Here is a 22,657-nt window from a genome sequence, read left to right on the forward strand (position 1 = left end):
TGTAAACAAAAACAAATCAGGCACGGTGGTGATCGAACATAGCGTAAACATCAAACCACGTACTTAGTAAACTCACTAGATGGATGTGTATTGATGCATGCGAGTGTGTATATGTATATACATACAATGCATGCAACAGCGATCACAAGCCACACGAGTGATGCAGAAAGATCTAAGATCTACCGCATGGGTAAGATGCCCAAAGAAGAGAGCAAACAACTACGAATCAACCACCATCTCATCAGAATCTTCCTTCTTCTTGATCCTCTCCAGTACCTCCCTGCAAATCACAAGGAAACAATCCCAATCAGCTATCGCTCTCACATTCCATACGATATTAAGGTCCGCTCACCTCTCCAACTCCCTACTCCTATCCGTCCACTTATTAGGATGCGCGACCGACTCATTCCCGCCCAACCCCTCACCTTTCTTAACCCCATGAGTCAATTCGAAAACACGCGTACAAGCTACATGATAATGCGTCGATTTGACCGAATCTAATATATCCCTCATCTCCATACTACCTTTGTCGATTTGCGGGTAAGTGGAAGATAAGAACGCAGATAGGTTGTCAGGGGAGAAGTGTCGGAAGGGACAGCCATGCGAATCTTGAGTTCCCGGTTGGTTCTGAGTGAGGATTTGTTGACAACTACGCGTGTCGTACCAAAGGTATCAGTCATTCATATGTTATAGTTGTACGGTTTTTCAGGGAGCTCGACTCACCTCTTTGGTGGATAATTCGTTCTCTTTCCCTCTTGTCCGTAGGAATGTCGGATATTGTATTTATATTCTTTGTTAAACTTATCGTCACTCATCGTGGCGCCATACATCCTTCTCCAAAAAACAACAGCTTCGTCCAGGGGAAGACCGATTCCCTAAAAAAATCATCATGCACAATTAGCAGACATCCTCCCACACAGAACCTTTTGTACGATGGATAGATAGTATGCGCCATCACACCCCACACTCACCTTTAGGAACAAACCCAACTGCAACCTCCCAAAATGTTTCAAATGATGATCCCTCTTTAGCCTATCGTATAAATTCCTCATACAAGGTGGGAAATGTTTACGAGCGACATCATCGACCATCTCAGCTGTGACTACGCCTTGAGCAGAGGCCGAATCGGGTGACTGGTAATCTGCCGATGCCACACCGGATAGGAAGGACGATGCGAGGTGGTCGATGACTGGTCCGAGTCGTTCGTCCTCGTCTAGTCGGGGGAGGTTTTTGGCCGTGAGCTGTGAGTTGACGAATCAGAATATGAAGGGTAAATCCCAATCAAAGAATAGAAAGATAGTGTTGTGATCAGCCGGGTGTACCTAGAGTCCATGAATGAAAATCGAAAGTAACCCACCTCCAAAGCCTTCTCCAGCCTACTAGCGTACGTCTGAAGTACCAACGAGATCTGTAAACTCTGAGGGACATATGCCATCCCTGCTCTGACGAACACCTTTCGCGATCCTACAAGATCTGGGACGGTGTACCATGGGACCTAATTCGAAAGTAGAAAATTAGCATTTTAAATTGTCCTTCTTCGTCAACGTATATATCTTTCGGATATTTCATCCATTTGCGACACCACTCCAATGCCTCACGATGGAGCGTGGAACCGATCCTCTTTTTTCTTACTCCAGTCCGATCCCCCGACTCACCTTGAACCAACTCTCATTCCTAAACGCATCATCCTTCTTCTCCCACATACACAACTTGAGCTCCCTCTCATACCTCGTCTTCTCATTCTCGTCAACGACCTGCCAATCGAATTCCAGCGATTTCAAGAAGCTCGATCGTTCATTCACGTCGTCCGTCTCGAAGCGGTTTTTGAAGAGGGATACTTCGGATCGGACGAATCGGGCTCTGAGGTCTGGACTATTTGCGTTGCGCAGGGGGGTAAGTACATGTAAATCAAAGGGGTATGAAGGGATGTGTGAAAAGTGCGGGAACTGCAGTACGCTAGAATGCTATAGAGCATGGTTTGTGGGACAATGAGATTGGATGAAAGGATTTGGAGAGATCAACTCACCTCCTACAGAAACTCAACCTCAATACCCAATGTCCAATCTCATCCTTCCTCCTCTCCTCATCTAAATTAACGTTCCTCGCAGTATTACTACTGAGGTTCAAGTGCGTTTTCGTATAATTCGTTATGGCACCTTGAAGCTGCGCGTAAGGTAGGGATCTGTGAGACAAAGCCTCTATCTGAGATAAGACTCGAAGTCTCGCTATGGCGAAAGTCTCGAATTCTTCGAGAGTTATATCGAGCGTTGGAGGGGTTTCGTAGCTTTGCGCAACGTATAATGATCAGTGTCCAAGACCAAACCAGAGAGGAGATCAAGTGGGATATGCTGGATAGCTATACTCACAAGTTCAATCTGTATGGATACCTCGCACTGGGTCCTGCTGTTGCTCCTATACCTGATTGACGCTTGTTCACTTTTACCTCTAGGGATGGGTTGGAGGATGAGGAAGGGAGGTTGTGACGCGTTGAGGGACGGAACATGGCGGATGTACTAGACCAGTATCAGGCAAGGCAGGTGAGAGTAAACGATGGTACTAGACTATGTATCTTGAGTCAAGTGATGGTCTAATGCAATGATGTTAAGAGTGATTCATCCCACCCGAGACTCAAGACTGTTGAAAAGGACATTTTCCATCTCTTTACGCGTCTGATGCTTTTGGTTGAACATGACAGGACAATCATCCAGAAGGCTTGAACGCGTCTCCACCCTTCACCTGACACGTGGTCTACCCGTGGCATCGATCGCTCATCTCCTATGACTAGCTCAATCGTTCGACCTCCACTCTACCTGGTTGATCTGTTTCTCCCCCAACTTATTTCGATGGTATCATCCCCATGCTCAAATATATTCAGACTCGACTCGCTACAGTTCAAACAGACAATCAGCAGAAACAGACAACATCGTATCAGTCATTATCAATAGTACTCCCCTGGGAAACATAACCTGTAAGAAGTCCACGCCGTAGCAAAGTGGTTTCACCACCTGCCCTGCGTCCCGTTCCCCATCAAAGGATTTCGACGAAGCACTCATCCGACAACCTCGGTCAGACGATGAAAGGCTCGACCGCATCATTGTTATCATCATCATCAATCGTATCGTCTTATCTCTGAAAAGCACACTGCCTAGCTCCTCAGTAGGAAACACATAAATTCAAGCACCACCTTCTCACTCCTTCGACCTCTCCCTTAAACCATCATGACAGTCCAACTCCAGCCTGAATCTTCAATACCTAATGGCGCTGTCAAACCCCCCTCCGACGTCCTCAGTAATATACCAGCAGAAGCACTTGCCGGTCTATCAGAAGAATCAATAACATGCCTACGTAACTTGGCAAGCTTCAAGACACCCCCTGCAGTAGAGTAAGCTGAACCTATGATGATGGGCTCTCAGCTGACAGACACGCACTATAGATTCGGACTGGTCAAGCAGGCTGCCGTGCTGGTGGCTTTGTTTCAGAAAGAAGGCGATGACAAATTGCATGTGCTGCTGACTACTCGTGCGAAGACTATGAGGTGAGTTCTCCTCTCCTCTCCGAAGCCTTGAATGCCGCATAGGATGCTGATTGTGATTCTTTCTGGCTTGATGTTAACAGGAGGCACCCCTCTCAGACTGTGAGATTCCCATTTTTTGACCCTCTGGCCAAAGCAGCTCAGCTCACGGCGACATTTCACTTGTTAGGCATTACCAGGTGGGAAAGTCGACCCCGAAGATCCAGATGTGATACATACAGCGGTCAGTCCTCTCATTTGCGGTTATAGCCCACTGATATATCTGATCCTAATCATCTCTATCCGCATATAGCGCCGCGAAGCTTTCGAAGAGATCGGTCTTCCCCTAGACCACCCATCAATACATCATCTTACAATACTAGAACCAGTCATGACTATCCTCCCCCTAAACTCACATATGAAGAACCACATAGTCGTTACTCGTGAGTCTACCCGTGTCGACGAGACGATGTAGCTGACGGATGATGGTATGATAGCCGTCGTATGCTTCATATCTTCCCCCTCGATCCTTCCTAATCTGATACCCAACGCAGATGAGGTAGATGCCATCTTCACGCACCCCTTGAAAGGGTGTTTGACAGGATTGTTGGACGATAGGGATCTGGAGGGGCTGGTGGATATTGGAGGGGAGTGGTGGCCTCATGAAGAGGAGTTTCATGTGAGTGTCGATGATCATTTAAGAGCGATCGCATCCCGCGGTGGAAAGCTGATGCCAGACGTTGCAGTCGACGAATGATAGGATAGGGGTAAGTCATCTGGTTGAACTCGAATGTGATCGCTGCTGACCTGATGATATGATAATCGTATCTCAGACTACTGGAGAATATAGAATGCACGTGAGTCAGCTCTGACACCTATCTATCGCCCAAAGCACAGTTCCCAGCTGACGTCGATTTACCATGTCAGCGGTTCCGAACGACCAATAGTCCGATAAAAGGCTTAACGTCCGACGTGTGAGTGAGGAATTTCTCATATCTGTATATATTGATTCCTTCGACATGATCGCAAAGCTTTCTCCGACGCTGTACATACCAAATGTAACCCTCGCTGACTTACTCGTCCAACAGCCTGATACAAACCTCAACTATAGCTTACGCCCAGCCGACCACCTACTCTCGATACGCCATCAACCAATCGCCCTTCCCCGATCTCATATCAGGGGTAGTAAGGGACCTACCATTCCATATTGATAAATCCGTAGATTCGGGACCGGTAGAATGGGGCGGAACAGAGGGTGAGAGGTATAGGAGTAGTGAGACTTGGGCCGCAGCGGTAGGGAACCCATAATCAGTAATGTCGTTGAGAGAGCGTGCAGGGATGTGCCAGAGAGCTGAAAGTCGGTATGACAGGAGATTCAGAATGTAGGGACCTGTCTCGAGGTCTGTTGTGCATGCATGGCTGCTGCCTATAACGCCTGTGCGGTCTGGAGTTTTCCCCAACCAAAATGTTGGCTAAAGAGAATCCCAATCACTGATAGCTCGCTGGCCAGGTGACATGTATACATACTAAGACAGGATCGGAATAGTGCTTCTAGGTACTTCTTCCGCCAAGTCCCAAATCGCGAAAGTAAATGATGCATATGAGATTGGCCCAACCAACTAAAATCGCAATTCCCCACCATGATCCACCGGGGTGGATCCTCGGTACTTACGTCATCCCATCCAAGGTCAACCACGAGCGTTTACCACAATTGATGTGCTTTGGGGTTCGTTCGCTTGTGGACTTCTAGCATTGCCTGCCCGAATGCCATCGCATTAAAGTCATTAAGACGAGAATTAATCTCCCGTGTGGAAGCGAGACTCTTCATTTCACTTTCTTCTTCCTCGGTGAGTGGACTAATATTACTCTGTATCTTCCGCTTAAGATACTTTGGAGTTTGCGCCGTTTTCTTCCGTGCAAACGACGAACAGAAGAACCCAGGAGAAAGAAGGAGCTTCAGCTTGTCAGAAAACTGGCTCATCCGGACTCAGACTTTCATATGCATAAAGCCCAGGGGGAAACGCCTGATTTCACGACTTTCACGTGTCGCGTATACAGCAACTTCCCGAATTCTCCAATCGTCTCATCGACGCTGTGCGCTGGACCCGACCCTTGAAATATGTATCCAATTTTCTATGTTCAGATTGTTGATCAGCTCATTTACCCGAGAGAACACTTCCGGACTTGCGTTGATGCGAGACATTCCTTCAGATTCAAATTGACTCGAATCTGTGTGGGATCGCTTGAGGGCGAGCTCCTGGCACTTTCTCAGCTGTTTATCGACGTCGCTATCCGTCAGTACGAGGCTTGAAAGGTAGCGCCCAGCCTCACTAGCCAAGATGGATGACTGAGATGACTGAGCGGTGCTCCGTTGAGAAGGGTTCTTGTTTGACATTATCCTGATGGTGGTGTTAATCAGATCGCCTGGGGTTGTTGTAAGGATAAGTGAATATGTTGGAGGTAGACGACTCTATATAGACTATAGTAGATGTCTCTACTGAGGAAGAGGATCTTGACGGGAAGACAAGTAACACAAGTATTTCAGTGGCAAGGGATGAGGTTGTCATTTTGTCATTCCTCTAGTGTACGGTGGCGCGGAGACCCATCATGGAAGGCGCGATGCACCTTTGTAGTTGTCTTGAGAGGATGTTTGGGGATTGTACGAGTGCGACGGAGCTGCAATACGAGAGAAATGGCTGAAGCAGGGCAAATACAAGTGGCGAGAAGAACCTATCAAATCTGGGTTCATAAAAAACAGTAAAAAGCTTGCACGGTACCCATCGAACGTACTGTATCATCATATGCCAATCTATATAACGACACCGCGGAATCACGATAAAAGTCACATCTCGTTACATCCCCTCTGTAGTCCCCTCGAATTTGGAGATTGGGTTGGACGTATCCTGATCATTGTGTTGAGGATGTTTCCTGAGAACTTCGTAAAACTGCTTCACACGACGCATGACAGCCCACTCTCTTTCGAGACTTTTTCTCTCCTCCTTCTCAGCATCGGTGAGTCTGCCAGACTCAGATCGATAGGACAGCTCTTGGTGCCTGAGAGCCGATACGTCCACGGGACGGGCTTTCTCATTAGTCTCTCGCCAAAGCATTTTTCAGGATCCCTCAAAATAGATAGCAAGAACAGACCACCCTTATTCCCTGGGGAGATTTCCATAGAAGAAAGCGGATCGTCTGTGGTCAATCCAGCAGATCTTGAGTTTTCTTGGTTGGTTTCGTTGGCACTAGACATGTTGCTCGAGAAGTCATTAGTTTGAGGGCTGTTCAGGTGAATTGTCATTAGAATAAGAGAGAAGGTTGAAGATAATCGAAGATAAGTCATCAAGTACTGATTCAGTAGAAGACGAGGAGTTTAATCTCCTTTGATATGACCTGGACGCTTGATGACGTATCTACGAGCTCGTATATTCAGACATCCTTTCAGTAGTTCCAAAGTCGTTCAGCGAGGCAGAGTGAAAGGAGCCGCCTCGTTAGGCTCCATTGATGTTACGAGCTGGCTCATATTGTTTCTTCCAGACTTGTTTTCAAGTATTGGGGTGCATCTGGGTATCTGGCACAGCATACGATGAGATCACACCCTCGGACAGAACAGGAGACCGGTATTACGATCATGCATCCACAAACACATACACCACTAGGCAAACCCTCCCACTTTTGCGCAATCGGTCATCCCATTGATTTTCGCCCCTTCCCGGAAAACGTGCCCCAACGCTCTTCGTGACACTGATCCAGACACTCCACAACAGTTGTAATTCCAGAATCTGCCAGCCATCATCTCCAATACGCTGCCGAACTAGTTTCACAACACTACCAAATCCGGACGGAGCCATACCCTGCCCTACCTCATCGTGTAACAGTGTTAGATCTCCTCGAAGATCCGCCCGCCTTTATCCTCGCTATCATCGTCTCCACCTCGAGGCCAACGTATCAGCAGGGCCGGTACCAGTCTCTTGATCAGTGTTATATCGTCTAACGGGCACGGATGTGATCTGGGGAGTATTACGTAGCTATGAACCGGAATACGACCTGGTTGAGCGAGACCTGGGCGCCCTGTCGCTTGTGGTCCCTCCGGATATGGCCGCTTTGATTTTGTCCATGATAGTTGATTCGTCGAGCATCGTTCTTCGAACGGTATTGGGTGGCTTGGATATGTAAGGTGATAAATAGGGTTATAGCAATATCGTGAGTGGTTGTTATGAATGTAAGAATGATGGGGTAGTTTGAAAGATATGTTATAGACAGAATAGGGTAGCTTGATGGTCACATTCCTTATATAGCTGGGACTCTGCGATATCATTACGATTCGAGAAAGGCAGGATCTGGGTAACATCCGTTGATGCTCTCGAACAAGTCAAGACGAGTCGGGGTATCAGCACACAGGAAGCATCATCGTGTTACAAGTAAGAGCGGTCGGTGGGGAAAGGATGATCTCGTAGAGACAGGCAGTAGGGCATGACGTCAAGTCTGACAGATGACGACGAGGAGCGTACAGTATGTTCAGAAGCCTTGTGAGCACTACACCTTCCACTATTCTCATCTTCTGCCTCCTTTCGCTTCTTTTTTTTTTCCCAATACCCTTTGCTCACCCCTTTGTCGTTCGGTCTCTTCCGTTTTCTTCACCAAGCGATTCGTCTTTCCCTCCTCTTAGCCCATTTTTGCCTCTCGCCATCTCCTTCTCCATTCTGTTTCCACTTCGCCCCAGGCATCCTCCCTGTCACTCTCCTGATTTTCCATCCGCACTTCTCCTCTCTCCCCCTCTCCCCCTCTCCCCCTTCCCTCTCGCCCCTTCCTATACTCCAAATTCCACATCCTGTCGCTCTGACACTCCCGCTGAGTATCGACTTGTCAATTCTCAGTTTTGCCCAATAAGTAAAAGAGGTAGTATCAGTACGCAAAAACCCAACAAGCCCTCCAGGTGATCTTCTTCATTGGCGCAAGTGACCATGCATTCTCCCTCATCCTCTCAAGACGGGACATTATGTCTGCTAATGTCAACGAGACTACGCTTTAAACTCGTACCCGCCTTTCCTATCTACAGCTTCAAACTCATATTCACTCAATACCTCCCCTTCTAGTCCTGGGTAAGTAAGCTTGGCCGCGAACTTCTCTCCTGCTTTGATGGGTCCTACGCCTGCTGGAGTACCGGTCAAAATCAGATCACCTTCCTGCGAGGTAGAAGAATCGAGGTCAGTCAACGCTCGTCTATGGATTCCATTTGGAACAAACATGTTGGAGTGACGTGATATCCAGTACGGATAGATGATCAATATCATTACTCGGACATGATACACCCCTCTTCTACATGTAGTGGGAGTCTTGACTGTTGAAAACTCACCTCCAACTTCATGATCCCCGATACGAACTCTATCAACCTAGGTAAAGGAAAAATCATATCCTTGGGGGTACCGGACTGTTTGAGTACATCGTTGACGGTGAAATGCAGTCCTACTTGGGTTACATCTGAGATTTTCGATTTAGGGATGAAGGGGCTGTAATATCGACCAAGACATAGGGTATCTGGTATGAGCTTTATGATGCAATCTAGATTGATATGACTAGGCCGTATGACTCGCTTACCCGACTGGACAGAATGTATCAAAACCTTTTGCGGTTGACCAAGGAAGACCTTTGGCTTTGACTGCGTTTTGGACGTTTCGAGCTGTCAGGTCGATTGCTAGGGCTATTGGGTGCAGGAAGGTCAATTGATGATGAAACATATAATATAAGCCGCCCGTACATGCTGGACGGAGTGATGTTCTCTTAAAGAAAGGATATACATATGGCATATATCAAGGATCACTCACTATACCCTGCAATGTAGCTCTCCGCGTCCTTCTGCGAGATATCTCTACCGTTCTTACCGATGACTACACCAAGTTCGACTATGGTCCCACCCAAATGTATCAGTATGTAATCCTCGCAACACAAACATGACATCCTATATGGACCCACCCTCATGATGCATATCAACGCCCTTTGGAATCTCCACAGGACCTTCGCCAGGGGAGATATACGATGAGGTCGGTTTGAGGAAGAAGAATGGTTCTACACGCAACGAACGCCCGTTGATCAGCTAACTTCAACTAAATCGACTTGGTCGTTGGCCATACCTTTTGGAACGGCGTTGCCTAGTTCTTTAGCGTGATCTGCATAGTTCCGACCGATAGCTACAATCTGTCCTCATACGAATACGACGAGTCAGCCAACTGAACTGAAGTGAAGAGAACTATCACTCGGCTCACCTTGCGTCCTGTCCTGAGGAAGTTTGACATCTTGGGCGGCTTTATCTCTGACTTTTAAGCTGGTCTCCTGCCGTCCCTCGGTGATGATACTCGTTCCAATGAGATGAAGATATCGAGGTCTTGTAGCTAGCACCGAGTCGAGTTACAATTACAGTACATCATTGCTTGTAGTCGGTGTTGTTCGGTTTACAACGGACCGGTCGTAAGTGACTAAGGACATGAACGCGATCTCCGCTTCAACAGTTACTCGAGACACAGAAAGTCAGGAATATCGAGGATGTTGCAATACAGATGACTCCTTTAACCTCCTGCTCGTATTATCCCAGATTACACCAACCACGACCCAATCGACAATGCCGTCAGATCTCAAGATAGAAGCCAAATCCAGCATCCCCAAGAAAGTGGTAGTAGGCCTCGATCCAAACGACCCACCATGTAAATTGTTCAGTATAACTCAATATCAATGTACACCCCTAGGAGGGCGGGTGACCTGCTGGCCCCTCGAGAGGATCTTCAGACAGTGAGTGAATATCTACTACCTATCTATCAACTTTTCTCGCGATGTACATGATACTTATTGTATTTGGTATATAGATGCGGTGATAACAAACCTTCGATCGAGGTTACAAATCGGCTGAAATCGAAGGACGATGAGGCTTTGATTGTCGATCCAAAGTTCATGTGAGTAGCGTCTCAAAATGGATGACCATCCTTCCTCAGAGGAGGAGATAAAATCATTGGTATCTGACTTCGAGTCGACGTTTCCGTTTTGCAGTGAGAATCCCCCAAAGGCTAGAAATTGGAATGACTATCGAGGTGCCTAGTCCTAATTCGATGGAGAATCACAAAACATCGATGAGACATACCATCAAATAGTTAAACCGGTACGATTATCACTCCGTGCGACGAGATCCTTGGTTCTATCAAGCTCAGCCCCGCCCGTCGGGAAGATAGAGTCAACGAATTCACTCATTACTCTGAGATCCTGGTTCCATGCAATGTAATGTGCAACTCTCATCGGACCAGGTGAGATACCAGGGTATATTCATGCAGGGATATATAGAGTCGTTGTACAAGAAATCAATAAACATGAATAGTGTAGTTGTATATACTGTATGAACTGTAAATCTGTAAGATGTATTCTAGGAATTTGTATCATATACCATACCCGCCAGAAGTAAGGGGAAATATCCGCAGGCACTTCCACAGTCGAGCTGTCCCTTTACCTCCCCATTCTGACATCCATACCATCTCTCCTAACAATCTCATCATCGCCAAGATCTAATCCTCAAGACCAGTTCTAAGATCCCAACTTCCCAGCCACCAACTCATAGATCAAAAACATACAAGCAGCATTAGGAACGACCCTGAACAAGTGAGCCGTCAATCCACCATAGAGCGACGCCGCCCCTTCCTCCTTGATGACAAGCTTCAAGGTCTGCACCAGTCCCGTGTACTTCACTATCCCATTGACGGCGGGTTGTCTCAATCGAGTCCTAATCACTTCGTGAGGGTAGGTGATGAGCGATGCGACTGCCTTGGCACCTCCCGAGGCACCCACGATGGATCCCATGTATGATAGGACGGATTGGTTGGAGGAGTCGAATGAGGTTGAGGAGGTTAGGCGTTTGAATCGCTGTTCACCGATAACCCATATCAGCTCATGTTCTGGTTTAGGGACATGGTTCAACGTTGAGAGGAGATCGGACTCACCTCGTACAAGACCCATTGTATTACACCCTCCGAGACACCCAGATAACTCGCTGATAATCCCCTATACAACCCTGTGATCCCCTCTTTACGTATTATACTCATAGTCATCGTAAATGCATTAGGTGCAGCTGTTGTGGCCGAGCCGGCAGCGGCGGATGTAGTGGACGGAGCGGATTTAGCCAACGCAGCGGCTGATTTGGCTATTGGGCCTGGAAGGGAGGAAGTGGGAGCAGCAGTAGAGGAGGGAGGGACGATGGAGGAAGAGGGTGGTAAGCCGTTTTGCTTTCGTTTGGCAGAGAGTTGTAATCGAGTTTTGACGACTATGCTCAATAGATATATGGTCAGCTGATGCCCAATCGTAGCTGCTGTGCTGGGGCCAGCTCACCCCATATTGGATTGGTACCTGTTGCAGTCATGATACCTATTATACCAAAGCACGTATAAGCTAATGGACATCGACGTCACAGGGGACGAGGACATAGCTCACCAGCTATTACAGCAGCCGAGAGATGAATGACCGGACTATCCTCGGCAGTCTGTCCAGCTTGTTCGACAGGGGCATTTGGGAATTGTTTCGCGAGGTACGCTTTGGACGTGGGGTAGAAGTAGAAGTTTATCGCTCTGCGCAGATGAAGATACAACAGTAAAGTTAGGTTCCCTTCCACGCTATAGGATGAATGATAAGATGACTAACCTTGCAGGTATTATACCGACTAAACTGGGTCCTAATCCCTTATACAGGGCTTTCCAACCTTCTTCCACTCCTATCCGTCTATAATGAATTGCAGCATATCAGCATACGCTCTACATTCCTCATCTGGATATATGGATATGACGTCAGATCAAGAACGGAAGCTCACCTAATGAGATAAACGGTATCTACAAAATGATACAATGTCCCCCTCAGCCCGGACCTAGCTGCATCCTGCTGAGTAGCGGTGATGGCTTTCTTCAAAGGTTCAGAAGCGGTATGTCGGAACAGATCTGACTGAAGTCGGGTTTTTACAACATCGAAGGGGGAAGTGACGATCGCTCCTGCCATTCCTCCTACACTGTTCGTTCCAAATGCACCAAATATATCAGCTTAGGATTTTGTCGGAGGAAGAACAAAGCTGACTCACCTCCCCGCTGCTGAATGTTGCCATCCTACCAATTTCTTTTTCTTGATTTCAGGGGGCGAGACGACATCTGGTGGAGTGGAGGATGAAGGGTCGGTTGAAGGGATGGAAGGGGATTTGGATCCGGTTAGGAACGACGTTGGGGAGGAGGAAGATGATGATGAGGCCATTTTGGGGGCCTTTTGACTCCAGGACTAGTAGATGAGATCGAGCGGCTATGCGATATTGATTTTGTTGATGATAAGAACACGATACCGATTGACGATAACATGAACTTTTCTGACATCTTGAAGGCAGGGACGTGTGGAGGTTGATACAATGAAAACAATGAAAAACATGATATGCCGAGTGATAACGATTCAACATGATGACGTGGACTTGATTTGGGGTATAGTAGGTGAATGACGTAATGCCTTTCCTTGTTTAGCTTTGACTCTGCTACCGAAGATTGTAATGTAATGTTGGTAAAGGTGGTAAAGGTGGTTGATACTGTATCGTTGTATCTTGTATCTGCACGAATCATTAGGGCTGGCTGGACAAGCATCTATCCCAGGGAGAATCATCATCCATTCGACGACCCCCACCATGTCATTCCTATTCCACACCCACCCACCATCCTACGCCTCCGAACAGCTCTCATCCCACTTATCATCCCTGTCCACCCTCCCCATCTCAACCCCACCTTCCAACCTATCCACCACATCAATCACATCAAGTAAGAAGCCAAACCATAAATTGGAAACTGCTTTGAACGAACTATCATCCACAAAGCACGTCTCCAAGGATAAACTCATCCAGGTCTTACAGGATTTATCCAAGACTGGGAATGATCTCGTCAGTACAGCTGAGATAGATGAGGAAGTGGAGGTTGAGATTTTGGGTAGGGCGATAACGATCATTTGGAAGGAGATGTTGCAGGTTTTACTGGATAACGCACTGAGATTGGACGAGGAGAGGGGATGGTGGGAAGGAAGTTTGGATAGTAGACGTGGTGTTGGGGTTTATCTGTTACAGAGTGGGTATTCTGTCTCGTATAACACTCATCTTTTCCATATTGACTTTGCGAGGCGATAATGACGAATCAATCATTTTTCGAACGTTCGTAGCAATGCCTCATAGAATCTACGCCGCCCTACCACCACGTTCCAAGCTCTCTCGACCCGAGTTCAAAAATTTCAAGCTCCCTCCGCGAGAACTGCTCTTCAAACCATTACGTACCAAAACTTCCCTAGCCATCACCTCCATCACCTCGCCATACAACCTGACAAGACGGGAGATGCTATCCTCGAAGAATGAACTCACTCAGAAACGAGATGAGATAGCTGAGAAGATCGGTATATTAGCTTCTCAAGGTCCCAGGTGGGCAAGTCATGTCAATTCAAGTGGGGTGACCAATGTGAAAGAGGAGATACAGAGGATATTCGGTATATTATCGAAAGTACTTGATTCTCCTACTGCTACCACATCATCAATCAACAATGACTCCCTATCAATATCATCCACTTCACCCATCCTGCTCAATCTCCTTCAAACTCAGATACCTAAAGAGAAGTCTTCGATAGATTCGATCTTATCTGTTCATTCTAGGCCCTCCCCTCTGACTAGATTATGGTTTCCCCTCTTATTCCTCCCTCCTACGCTTTACATCGTCAGTTCGGCCATAGTAAGGAACAAAGAATGGATGAAGGAACAGGTCAAGAATGCCAAAGAGACTGTTAGAGGCTTCTTTGTCAGTTGGGTTTGGGAACCTATAGAAGGGATTGCCAAGACTTTGAGAGGGGGTGGAGAAGGACTGGGTGTGGCTCCTACTACTGTTAAATCCGATCAGGAGGTGAGCTATCTTTCCTTTAAATCTTTTTTTTTTTCTTCTGGTGATGCCATACGCTGGCTGACCGATCACCTGTATGCTAGTCACTCGAACGGATGGTACTTGATCTAGGAAGGGATTACTATCATCTCTCCGGACCTGACCTTGATGCTCTGAGCGTGAAGATAAGATCGGGTGATATGGAAGAGGTTTTGAGAGTGTACGAGAAGGAATTACAGAGCCCGGTGAAGAACGCATTGATGGGTAGTCTGATACGAACATTGCTCATCCAAGTGCAGAAGACCAAAGCAAGTGGATCGACGCTTTTGTACATCGTGGCTACCTTGCTTACAGTATATATTACTTGTACAGACCGATCTATCATTATCGCTTCTCTCCCTCGATCACCTCCTCCGATCTCAGCAACTCACATTCGCATTTGTTGGTCTCGCGCCGAGTTTGTTAGTGCTCTACGGTCTCGGCGGATGGATGAGGGGAGTATGGAGAGGTGAGAAGAGAGGTAAGGGAAGGAAGAAGCAGTATTTCAATGGTCTAAGGTGGGTCAATACTACCTTTCTCCACACTTCGTGATACACTCTGTGGCCGGACAAGATCAGAATTGAGCTGATATATAATATGGGATTGATTCGCAGATCAATCGAAAGATTACTTATAACCTCGCCCAAAGCCGTGGATGACATGTCAGATAGGGATAGAGGATTATTGATCATCTCTGTTAGCAATCTACGGACGTTCGCTGCTGGTTTACCTGGCAGTTCGAGGGAATCATTCATGGATGATTTGAGGATGATTGAGAACCCCGCGTTGAAACGGGGAGATAAGTTGAGGGTCGTAGAGAGGATTTGGAGGTGTTGGGGCGTTGAGGGGAATAGGAGGGTTTAGGTTTAGGCGATAGATCATAGAGTTCAGTATACACTGTGGGATGTATCGGGGATTGATAGTGCGGTGTCGGTCTTGGTGAGAGTCATCACCAAGAGACTATGTAGGCAGTGCGAGTGTGAAGATGCATCGTAACTTTGCTGCTGTGTCGTAGATATGGAGATGGCATTCCGCAATAGATGATCGATAGATGCCACTTCCGGAATCAAATGGTTGACACGGGAGTGCAAGTTACCCTGTATCTGCTGGTATAAGCGGGGGAAAATAAGCATGTATGTATGTAGTTAGGTGGGTGGCAAGATTAGGTTTGAGTGGAACAGTCAAGATCATAAGCAAGAGAACAGGTCCAGGCTCATGACCATGATCATAGCCGCTATTCGGCTTACTAGTACTTCACATACACATGTCCCTCTACGAGTGATTGTTCAACGATTGATCATTCATCATTGACTGTTGATTGGTATCACAACCCCTTACTACACCAACCATCGATGCATACCCCACCGACAGCATCAAGGCGACACTAGAACAACGTCAAGCTCATACACGGAAGACAGCTTTGATAGCTTGGCTTTGTAAGACGGATCGTCTGTATCTTATGTATCATTGTGAGTCGACTCTTGGCCACTGTTGTGATCGTTATCATTCCTTCTTAGCGGATGTTCGCCGCGGCTTGAAGGGGAGGATAGATCACTCGATTCCTGGATGACAGCTGTTGGCGAATCCCATGTATCTCCTGGATGAGATTATTGAGCGGCCCGTATGCTCATCCGAGGCATGCCTATAGCGATGATCACGATTGGATGATAGTGGAGCAACGGAACGCTGATTGATCAATCTCGTATTTGATATACAGAATCGAGGATCAAGTTGTCATTCAAACGACGAACGATCAACGCAAATACTCTCACCTCCAGGCTCCTACCCAAACACCCTACCTCAAACCTCAACCCCCTCCTTTCATAACACACCTCAAACCTTTCACCTGTTCAACACAACAACTACTCCCATTCAACCAAAAGTTCAAGCGTGACAACACCCTTGTAGATACATCAAGAATAATCGGGTGACACCGTGTTATGCAATCGTCGTTAGACCCATCATCATCTACTTCAACCACATCAAATAACACTCTCGCCCCTATCGAGAACGGCAACAACCATATCAGTACTAGCACCAGTAATCCCGAGTCACAAGGATCGACCACAGCAACTAAAACACCTTCGATATTCTATCGCAACCTAATCCAACCCATCCCCATACCCCTGAACCTGGACTTGAGGAGACTCTTGACTCAACCCCGATCTAGCCCTATAGCATTTCAACAACAAAACCAAAAGCAGAAACAAAAGCAGATAATCGACACGTCCGACAGCTCATCAGTGGACCTAAGCAAAACCAGATCAACTTCACCCGGTATAGGGGGCCCAAGTACCAACAACATGATCCAAACTCAACAGCAAGATCCATGGCAAGGTCGAATGCCTACCCCTCCCTCCACACCCAACGGTACGGGGGATAATGGTGATTCGGGGTATTCGACGATACTGTTGATTTTCATTCCTGTTATGGTGGTTGTTCTGACGGTTTTGTTGGGGTTGGTGGTGTTTTTGGTGGCTGTGCTGTATATGCGGAGGAGGAAGGGTATCAGGTGAGTTGGTTGTTTTGAGGGATATGACAGGATGAGCGATCTGTGGACTTGAGATATCAGAAGATTGAGAGGGATGTGCCGATCAACATTTTGACGATTGTACCCAATCTCAGCTTTGTCCTATTCATGATTCTGTTTGATCGTTGTTTGGTGATTTCCGATTCATACTGACATTGATCTCCCTTTCAGACTTACTGAAGATGGCGGTCCACTTGATCTTTCGAAATCCGATGGAGTCATTGGAGAGGGCGGTGTAGAAGGTGTGGAATCTAGGTGGTTGGAAACGCTCGATCCGGATGTGAAAGAAGCTTACAAGCGAGCGAAAGGTGAGTACAGTCCGATCCTCCAGAATTTTGTGCGACATTACTGAGTTTCAATCTTATCTGGTGTAGACTGGCAACTCCAGTATCCCCCTGCTTCAGTTCCCACCGACATCACCCTCTCTCAATTCCTATCGATTCAGGAAAAGGGAGTTTCAGCTTGGTCATTCGAACCGGACTACGAAGACAACCTATCTCTATACGTTCAATCGCGGACAGAAATCACTTTTCTGGCTGACGGACCCGGTATGCCCGCTAGAGAAGGTGGAGGAAACTCAGTCATGGCTAATCTACCATTACCAAAGCTAAACGAAGTATATTATTGGGAAGTGAAGATGTACGATAAACCGTCGACCACCGAGGTTGCCATTGGATTAGCTACAAAGCCATACCCCTCGTTCAGGCTACCGGGATGGAACAAGTACTCCGTAGCGTACTTTGCGAGTGACGGGTTCAAATCACACAATTATCCATTCACCGCTTCTTCCTATGGACCATCACTCAACGAAGGCGATGTTCTGGGTGTAGGGTACAAACCTAGGACTGGGACTGTATTTTTCACGAGGAACGGAAGGAAGATGGACGACGCATATACTGGATTACAGCGATTGAACTTGTTCCCCACGATAGGCGCCAATGGACCATGTACGATACATGTCAATCTTGGTCAAGCGGGGTTCGTTTTCATAGAAGCGAACGTCAAGAAATGGGGTCTGGCACCGATGGTCGGTACGCTCGCGCCTCCCCCTGCGTACGGTAGTGAGAGAGGATCAATCTTGCTGGACGCGGGTTACGGAACTCCTCATTCAGGTAATAATGGTACAAATCTGGGTGGGGTGAATGCTCTGCTCGAAGCTGCCAGATCGAGAGGCCATGGCCATGGACACGGGCATCAGTTGGGGACTTCGGCAGAATCATCTACTTCGTCGGTATCTTCTTCTGGTAGACGCAATAGGACACCGAGGAGATCAAGACAAACTACGAATAATTCCGTTGCTGGTGCGGGATCTATACCTGCTCATCCTAGTCCACTTAGAGAGGCCAATACCAATCGCAACGAGGCTACACCCGGTCCTGGACCATCTACATCAAGAGCAAGACGGACGTTTGGGCGGCATTCCTCTTCTTCAGAGTACGTCTCACCTACGGATCTACCGACAAATCAGACGCGTGTCCCTCCTTCTGATGTGGATGATGCCTCTGGATCTGGTTCAGAAGAAGAGTTAGGATCAGGGTCAGAAGATGGCTTGATCAGAGAACGAGAGCAATCGCCAATTGAACATAATCCGCCTACACCCAATTTACTGGATATCTCTATGCACTCTTTGAGGAATGGCGGACAGTACTTTGGGAATAGGTATGGGAATCATAGTGAGGAGGAGGGTGAAGGTGAGGGCAGTGGATCGGGTAGTGGGGAAAGTGATTCGACGGCTAGACCTACTAGGTTGACTTTGGGTAATGGGAATGGGAGTCCACCTCCACCTGGGTATGCAGTCTCCACCTCTCTTTCTCGTCCTATGTCTCTCTCTCTTTATCTTTCTGCCCCCTCCCCTCCTTTCCCTCTTGCTCTTTCCCTCCCTCCCTCAAATCGCTCATTGACTGACTCTGAGACGTGTATTGGAATAGCTGGATTACCGGGTGATTTGCCTGAAGAGATGGTCAATCAAGCTATCGCAGCTATGAGCGGGTGAGTGAATAGCTTGTTACAACAGTCCACTTCATCCCGTCTCCTCTCTATTCACATATAGTCGTCTGACTTGTATTCTGTCTAATCAACATATGAGCCGAGCTGATCATCGAGCATACGATATATAGAGACTCCAACATCACACCTGCGCAAATTCAAGCTGCTGCCCAAGCTGTCTCCGCTCAAGCCCAGGCTAATGCTCAGGCTATGGCATCTCAAGCACAGGGCCAAGCGCAAGGGAGAAATGCGAGTGGGCAGAGTCAAAGTATCTTCTCATGGTTCAGAGAGAGGATATAATTTCGTATACCAACCAACGATCAAAGAAATCGTTCCTATTTCTGTTGTTCTTGTTTTTATCTTTTTTAATGTATATTTCTGAGCTGTTTTCACCTAAAATTGGATTGTAAGATTCGAGACTGGAATGATTGTATGCACATGTCCTTATGTTGTTCCTCTTCTCCCGCTACCTCGTCAGGCGTACGGTGTTCTCAACAGGCAATTAAGCCAGTAAAGAAAAACGAGTGACGAACATCTCTTCGGTGCTCCTCGTTAGCACTTTTCGGTTAAGTGATGTCAATGCCAACAGTGCACGGTGCAAACGGGACACCAACAATGCAGACGCAGTGCGAAGACCAGAGACCAGTTGTCGAAGACAATTGGTATATTCGGAATGCAAAGGTTCTTTCATCACGTTACCATAATTGAAAGAAGTATATACCCCCAACCTAATCTACAGCCTTGATCAACCCATTTACCCAATATAGCACGTTCATCATCTTGTTACTAATTGGATAAACCAGTTTAAGCCCAGGTAGCCTATAGAAAAAAAGCAAGAGATAATCAGCAAGAGGACTACGACGACTTGTCTTACATATAATCATGAGAGCTATGGATAGGGTGGAAGCCACTCACAGGTCGGTTGGCAGCGTACCAAGTTGTTCTGACGGTTTTGTTGGGGTTGGTGGTGTTTTTGGTGGCTGTGCTGTATATGCGGAGGAGGAAGGGTATCAGGTGAGTTGGTTGTTTTGAGGGATATGACAGGATGAGCGATCTGTGGACTTGAGATATCAGAAGATTGAGAGGGATGTGCCGATCAACATTTTGACGATTGTACCCAATCTCAGCTTTGTCCTATTCATGATTCTGTTTGATCGTTGTTTGGTGATTTCCGATTCATACTGACATTGATCTCCTTTCAGACTTACTGAAGATGGCGGTCCACTTGATCTTTCGAAATCCGATGGAGTCATTGGAGAGGGCGGTGTAGAAGGTGTGGAATCTAGGTGGTTGGAAACGCTCGATCCGGATGTGAAAGAAGCTTACAAGCGAGCGAAAGGTGAGTACAGTCCGATCCTCCAGAATTTTGTGCGACATTACTGAGTTTCAATCTTATCTGGTGTAGACTGGCAACTCCAGTATCCCTGCTTCAGTTCCCACCGACATCACCCTCTCAATTCCTATCGATTCAGGAAAGGGAGTTTCAGCTTGGTCATTCGAACCGGACTACGAAGACAACCTATCTCTATACGTTCAATCGCGGACAGAAATCACTTTTCTGGCTGACGGACCCGGTATGCCCGCTAGAGAAGGTGGAGGAAACTCAGTCATGGCTAATCTACCATTACCAAAGCTAAACGAAGTATATTATTGGGAAGTGAAGATGTACGATAAACCGTCGACCACCGAGGTTGCCATTGGATTAGCTACAAAGCCATACCCCTCGTTCAGGCTACCGGGATGGAACAAGTACTCCGTAGCGTACTTTGCGAGTGACGGGTTCAAATCACACAATTATCCATTCACCGCTTCTTCCTATGGACCATCACTCAACGAAGGCGATGTTCTGGGTGTAGGGTACAAACCTAGGACTGGGACTGTATTTTTCACGAGGAACGGAAGGAAGATGGACGACGCATATACTGGATTACAGCGATTGAACTTGTTCCCCACGATAGGCGCCAATGGACCATGTACGATACATGTCAATCTTGGTCAAGCGGGGTTCGTTTTCATAGAAGCGAACGTCAAGAAATGGGGTCTGGCACCGATGGTCGGTACGCTCGCGCCTCCCCTGCGTACGGTAGTGAGAGGATCAATCTTGCTGGACGCGGGTTACGGAACTCCTCATTCAGGTAATAATGGTACAAATCTGGGTGGGGTGAATGCTCTGCTCGAAGCTGCCAGATCGAGGCATCAGTTGGGGACTTCGGCAGAATCATCTACTTCGTCGGTATCTTCTTCTGGTAGACGCAATAGGACACCGAGGAGATCAAGACAAACTACGAATAATTCCGTTGCTGGTGCGGGATCTATACCTGCTCATCCTAGTCCACTTAGAGGCCAATACCAATCGCAACGAGGCTACACCCGGTCCTGGACCATCTACATCAAGAGCAAGACGGACGTTTGGGCGGCATTCCTCTTCTTCAGAGTACGTCTCACCTACGGATCTACCGACAAATCAGACGCGTGTCCCTCCTTCTGATGTGGATGATGCCTCTGGATCTGGTTCAGAAGAAGAGTTAGGATCAGGGTCAGAAGATGGCTTGATCAGAGAACGAGAGCAATCGCCAATTGAACATAATCCGCCTACACCCAATTTACTGGATATCTCTATGCACTCTTTGAGGAATGGCGGACAGTACTTTGGGAATAGGTATGGGAATCATAGTGAGGAGGAGGGTGAAGGTGAGGGCAGTGGATCGGGTAGTGGGGAAAGTGATTCGACGGCTAGACCTACTAGGTTGACTTTGGGTAATGGGAATGGGAATGGGAGTCCACCTCCACCTGGGTATGCACCGCTGGATCCGCATGTTTATGCTGGTATGTCCACGATCTCTCTCTCTCTTTCCCTCTCTCCTTCTCTCCTTCTCTCTTTCTCTCTTTATCTCTGTTGCCCTCTCTTGCTCTTTCCCTCCCTCCCTCAAATCGCTCATTGACTGACTCTGAGACGTGTATTGGAATAGCTGGATTACCGGGTGATTTGCCTGAAGAGATGGTCAATCAAGCTATCGCAGCTATGAGCGGGTGAGTGAATAGCTTGTTACAACAGTCCACTTCATCCCGTCTCCTCTCTATTCACATATAGTCGTCTGACTTGTATTCTGTCTAATCAACATATGAGCCGAGCTGATCATCGAGCATACGATATATAGAGACTCCAACATCACACCTGCGCAAATTCAAGCTGCTGCCCAAGCTGTCTCCGCTCAAGCCCAGGCTAATGCTCAGGCTATGGCATCTCAAGCACAGGGCCAAGCGCAAGGGAGAAATGCGAGTGGGCAGAGTCAAAGTATCTTCTCATGGTTCAGAGAGGATATAATTTCGTATACCAACCAACGATCAAAGAAATCGTTCCTATTTCTGTTGTTCTTGTTTTTATCTTTTTTAATGTATATTTCTGAGCTGTTTTCACCTAAAATTGGATTGTAAGATTCGAGACTGGAATGATTGTATGCACATGTCCTTATGTTGTTCCTCTTCTCCCGCTACCTCGTCAGGCGTACGGTGTTCTCAACAGGCAATTAAGCCAGTAAAGAAAAACGAGTGACGAACATCTCTTCGGTGCTCCTCGTTAGCACTTTTCGGTTAAGTGATGTCAATGCCAACAGTGCACGGTGCAAACGGGACACCAACAATGCAGACGCAGTGCGAAGACCAGAGACCAGTTGTCGAAGACAATTGGTATAT

The 22,657-nt window shown here is 47.2% G+C and overlaps 9 protein-coding genes across 9 annotated transcripts; 5 read left to right on the forward strand and 4 right to left on the reverse strand.

Moving 5' to 3' along the window:
- Nucleotides 1-219: 219 nt before the first annotated feature.
- I302_100283 (uncharacterized protein) lies at nt 220-2,503 on the reverse strand (the record flags this gene model as incomplete). The annotated part of the gene is made up of 8 exons (XM_019190300.1): nt 220-280; nt 353-649; nt 724-875; nt 972-1,241; nt 1,358-1,495; nt 1,656-1,872; nt 2,027-2,284; nt 2,367-2,503. 8 exons carry the CDS (start codon nt 2,501-2,503, stop codon nt 220-222), a joined length of 1,530 nt encoding a protein of 509 aa, XP_019047048.1.
- A 715-nt stretch (nt 2,504-3,218) lies between these two features.
- On the forward strand, nt 3,219-4,819 carry I302_100284 (uncharacterized protein; the record flags this gene model as incomplete). Its single annotated transcript, XM_019190301.1, has 10 exons — nt 3,219-3,382; nt 3,434-3,535; nt 3,616-3,634; nt 3,702-3,755; nt 3,825-3,954; nt 4,009-4,190; nt 4,258-4,278; nt 4,345-4,368; nt 4,439-4,485; nt 4,600-4,819. The coding sequence occupies 10 exons, from the start codon at nt 3,219-3,221 to the stop codon at nt 4,817-4,819; spliced, it is 963 nt and encodes a 320-aa protein (XP_019047049.1).
- Nucleotides 4,820-6,363: 1,544 nt separating this feature from the next.
- Nucleotides 6,364-6,761, reverse strand: I302_100285 (uncharacterized protein; the record flags this gene model as incomplete). Its single annotated transcript, XM_019190302.1, has 2 exons — nt 6,364-6,593; nt 6,659-6,761. The coding sequence occupies 2 exons, from the start codon at nt 6,759-6,761 to the stop codon at nt 6,364-6,366; spliced, it is 333 nt and encodes a 110-aa protein (XP_019047050.1).
- Nucleotides 6,762-8,529: 1,768 nt separating this feature from the next.
- On the reverse strand, nt 8,530-9,801 carry I302_100286 (uncharacterized protein; the record flags this gene model as incomplete). The annotated part of the gene is made up of 7 exons (XM_019190303.1): nt 8,530-8,694; nt 8,865-9,018; nt 9,107-9,209; nt 9,334-9,411; nt 9,482-9,574; nt 9,640-9,703; nt 9,772-9,801. 7 exons carry the CDS (start codon nt 9,799-9,801, stop codon nt 8,530-8,532), a joined length of 687 nt encoding a protein of 228 aa, XP_019047051.1.
- Nucleotides 9,802-10,124: 323 nt separating this feature from the next.
- On the forward strand, nt 10,125-10,595 carry I302_100287 (uncharacterized protein; the record flags this gene model as incomplete). Its single annotated transcript, XM_019190304.1, has 3 exons — nt 10,125-10,291; nt 10,366-10,452; nt 10,547-10,595. 3 exons carry the CDS (start codon nt 10,125-10,127, stop codon nt 10,593-10,595), a joined length of 303 nt encoding a protein of 100 aa, XP_019047052.1.
- Nucleotides 10,596-11,071: 476 nt separating this feature from the next.
- On the reverse strand, nt 11,072-12,772 carry I302_100288 (uncharacterized protein; the record flags this gene model as incomplete). The annotated part of the gene is made up of 7 exons (XM_019190305.1): nt 11,072-11,407; nt 11,485-11,804; nt 11,870-11,905; nt 11,972-12,105; nt 12,179-12,256; nt 12,345-12,536; nt 12,606-12,772. The coding sequence occupies 7 exons, from the start codon at nt 12,770-12,772 to the stop codon at nt 11,072-11,074; spliced, it is 1,263 nt and encodes a 420-aa protein (XP_019047053.1).
- Nucleotides 12,773-13,187: 415 nt separating this feature from the next.
- On the forward strand, nt 13,188-15,312 carry I302_100289 (uncharacterized protein; the record flags this gene model as incomplete). Its single annotated transcript, XM_065869053.1, has 5 exons — nt 13,188-13,617; nt 13,709-14,433; nt 14,514-14,717; nt 14,782-14,966; nt 15,063-15,312. The coding sequence occupies 5 exons, from the start codon at nt 13,188-13,190 to the stop codon at nt 15,310-15,312; spliced, it is 1,794 nt and encodes a 597-aa protein (XP_065725125.1).
- Nucleotides 15,313-16,751: 1,439 nt separating this feature from the next.
- Nucleotides 16,752-19,264, forward strand: I302_100290 (uncharacterized protein; the record flags this gene model as incomplete). Its single annotated transcript, XM_065869054.1, has 5 exons — nt 16,752-16,960; nt 17,150-17,286; nt 17,353-18,175; nt 18,227-18,967; nt 19,096-19,264. The coding sequence occupies 5 exons, from the start codon at nt 16,752-16,754 to the stop codon at nt 19,262-19,264; spliced, it is 2,079 nt and encodes a 692-aa protein (XP_065725126.1).
- Nucleotides 19,265-19,579: 315 nt separating this feature from the next.
- I302_100291 (uncharacterized protein) lies at nt 19,580-22,399 on the forward strand (the record flags this gene model as incomplete). Its single annotated transcript, XM_065869055.1, has 8 exons — nt 19,580-19,658; nt 19,864-19,978; nt 20,167-20,303; nt 20,370-20,455; nt 20,598-21,402; nt 21,482-21,790; nt 21,934-21,994; nt 22,123-22,399. 8 exons carry the CDS (start codon nt 19,580-19,582, stop codon nt 22,397-22,399), a joined length of 1,869 nt encoding a protein of 622 aa, XP_065725127.1.
- Nucleotides 22,400-22,657: the final 258 nt, after the last annotated feature.

This window comes from Kwoniella bestiolae, chromosome 1, assembly GCF_000512585.2.
Source record: "Kwoniella bestiolae CBS 10118 chromosome 1, complete sequence".
NCBI lineage: Eukaryota > Fungi > Basidiomycota > Tremellomycetes > Tremellales > Cryptococcaceae > Kwoniella > Kwoniella bestiolae.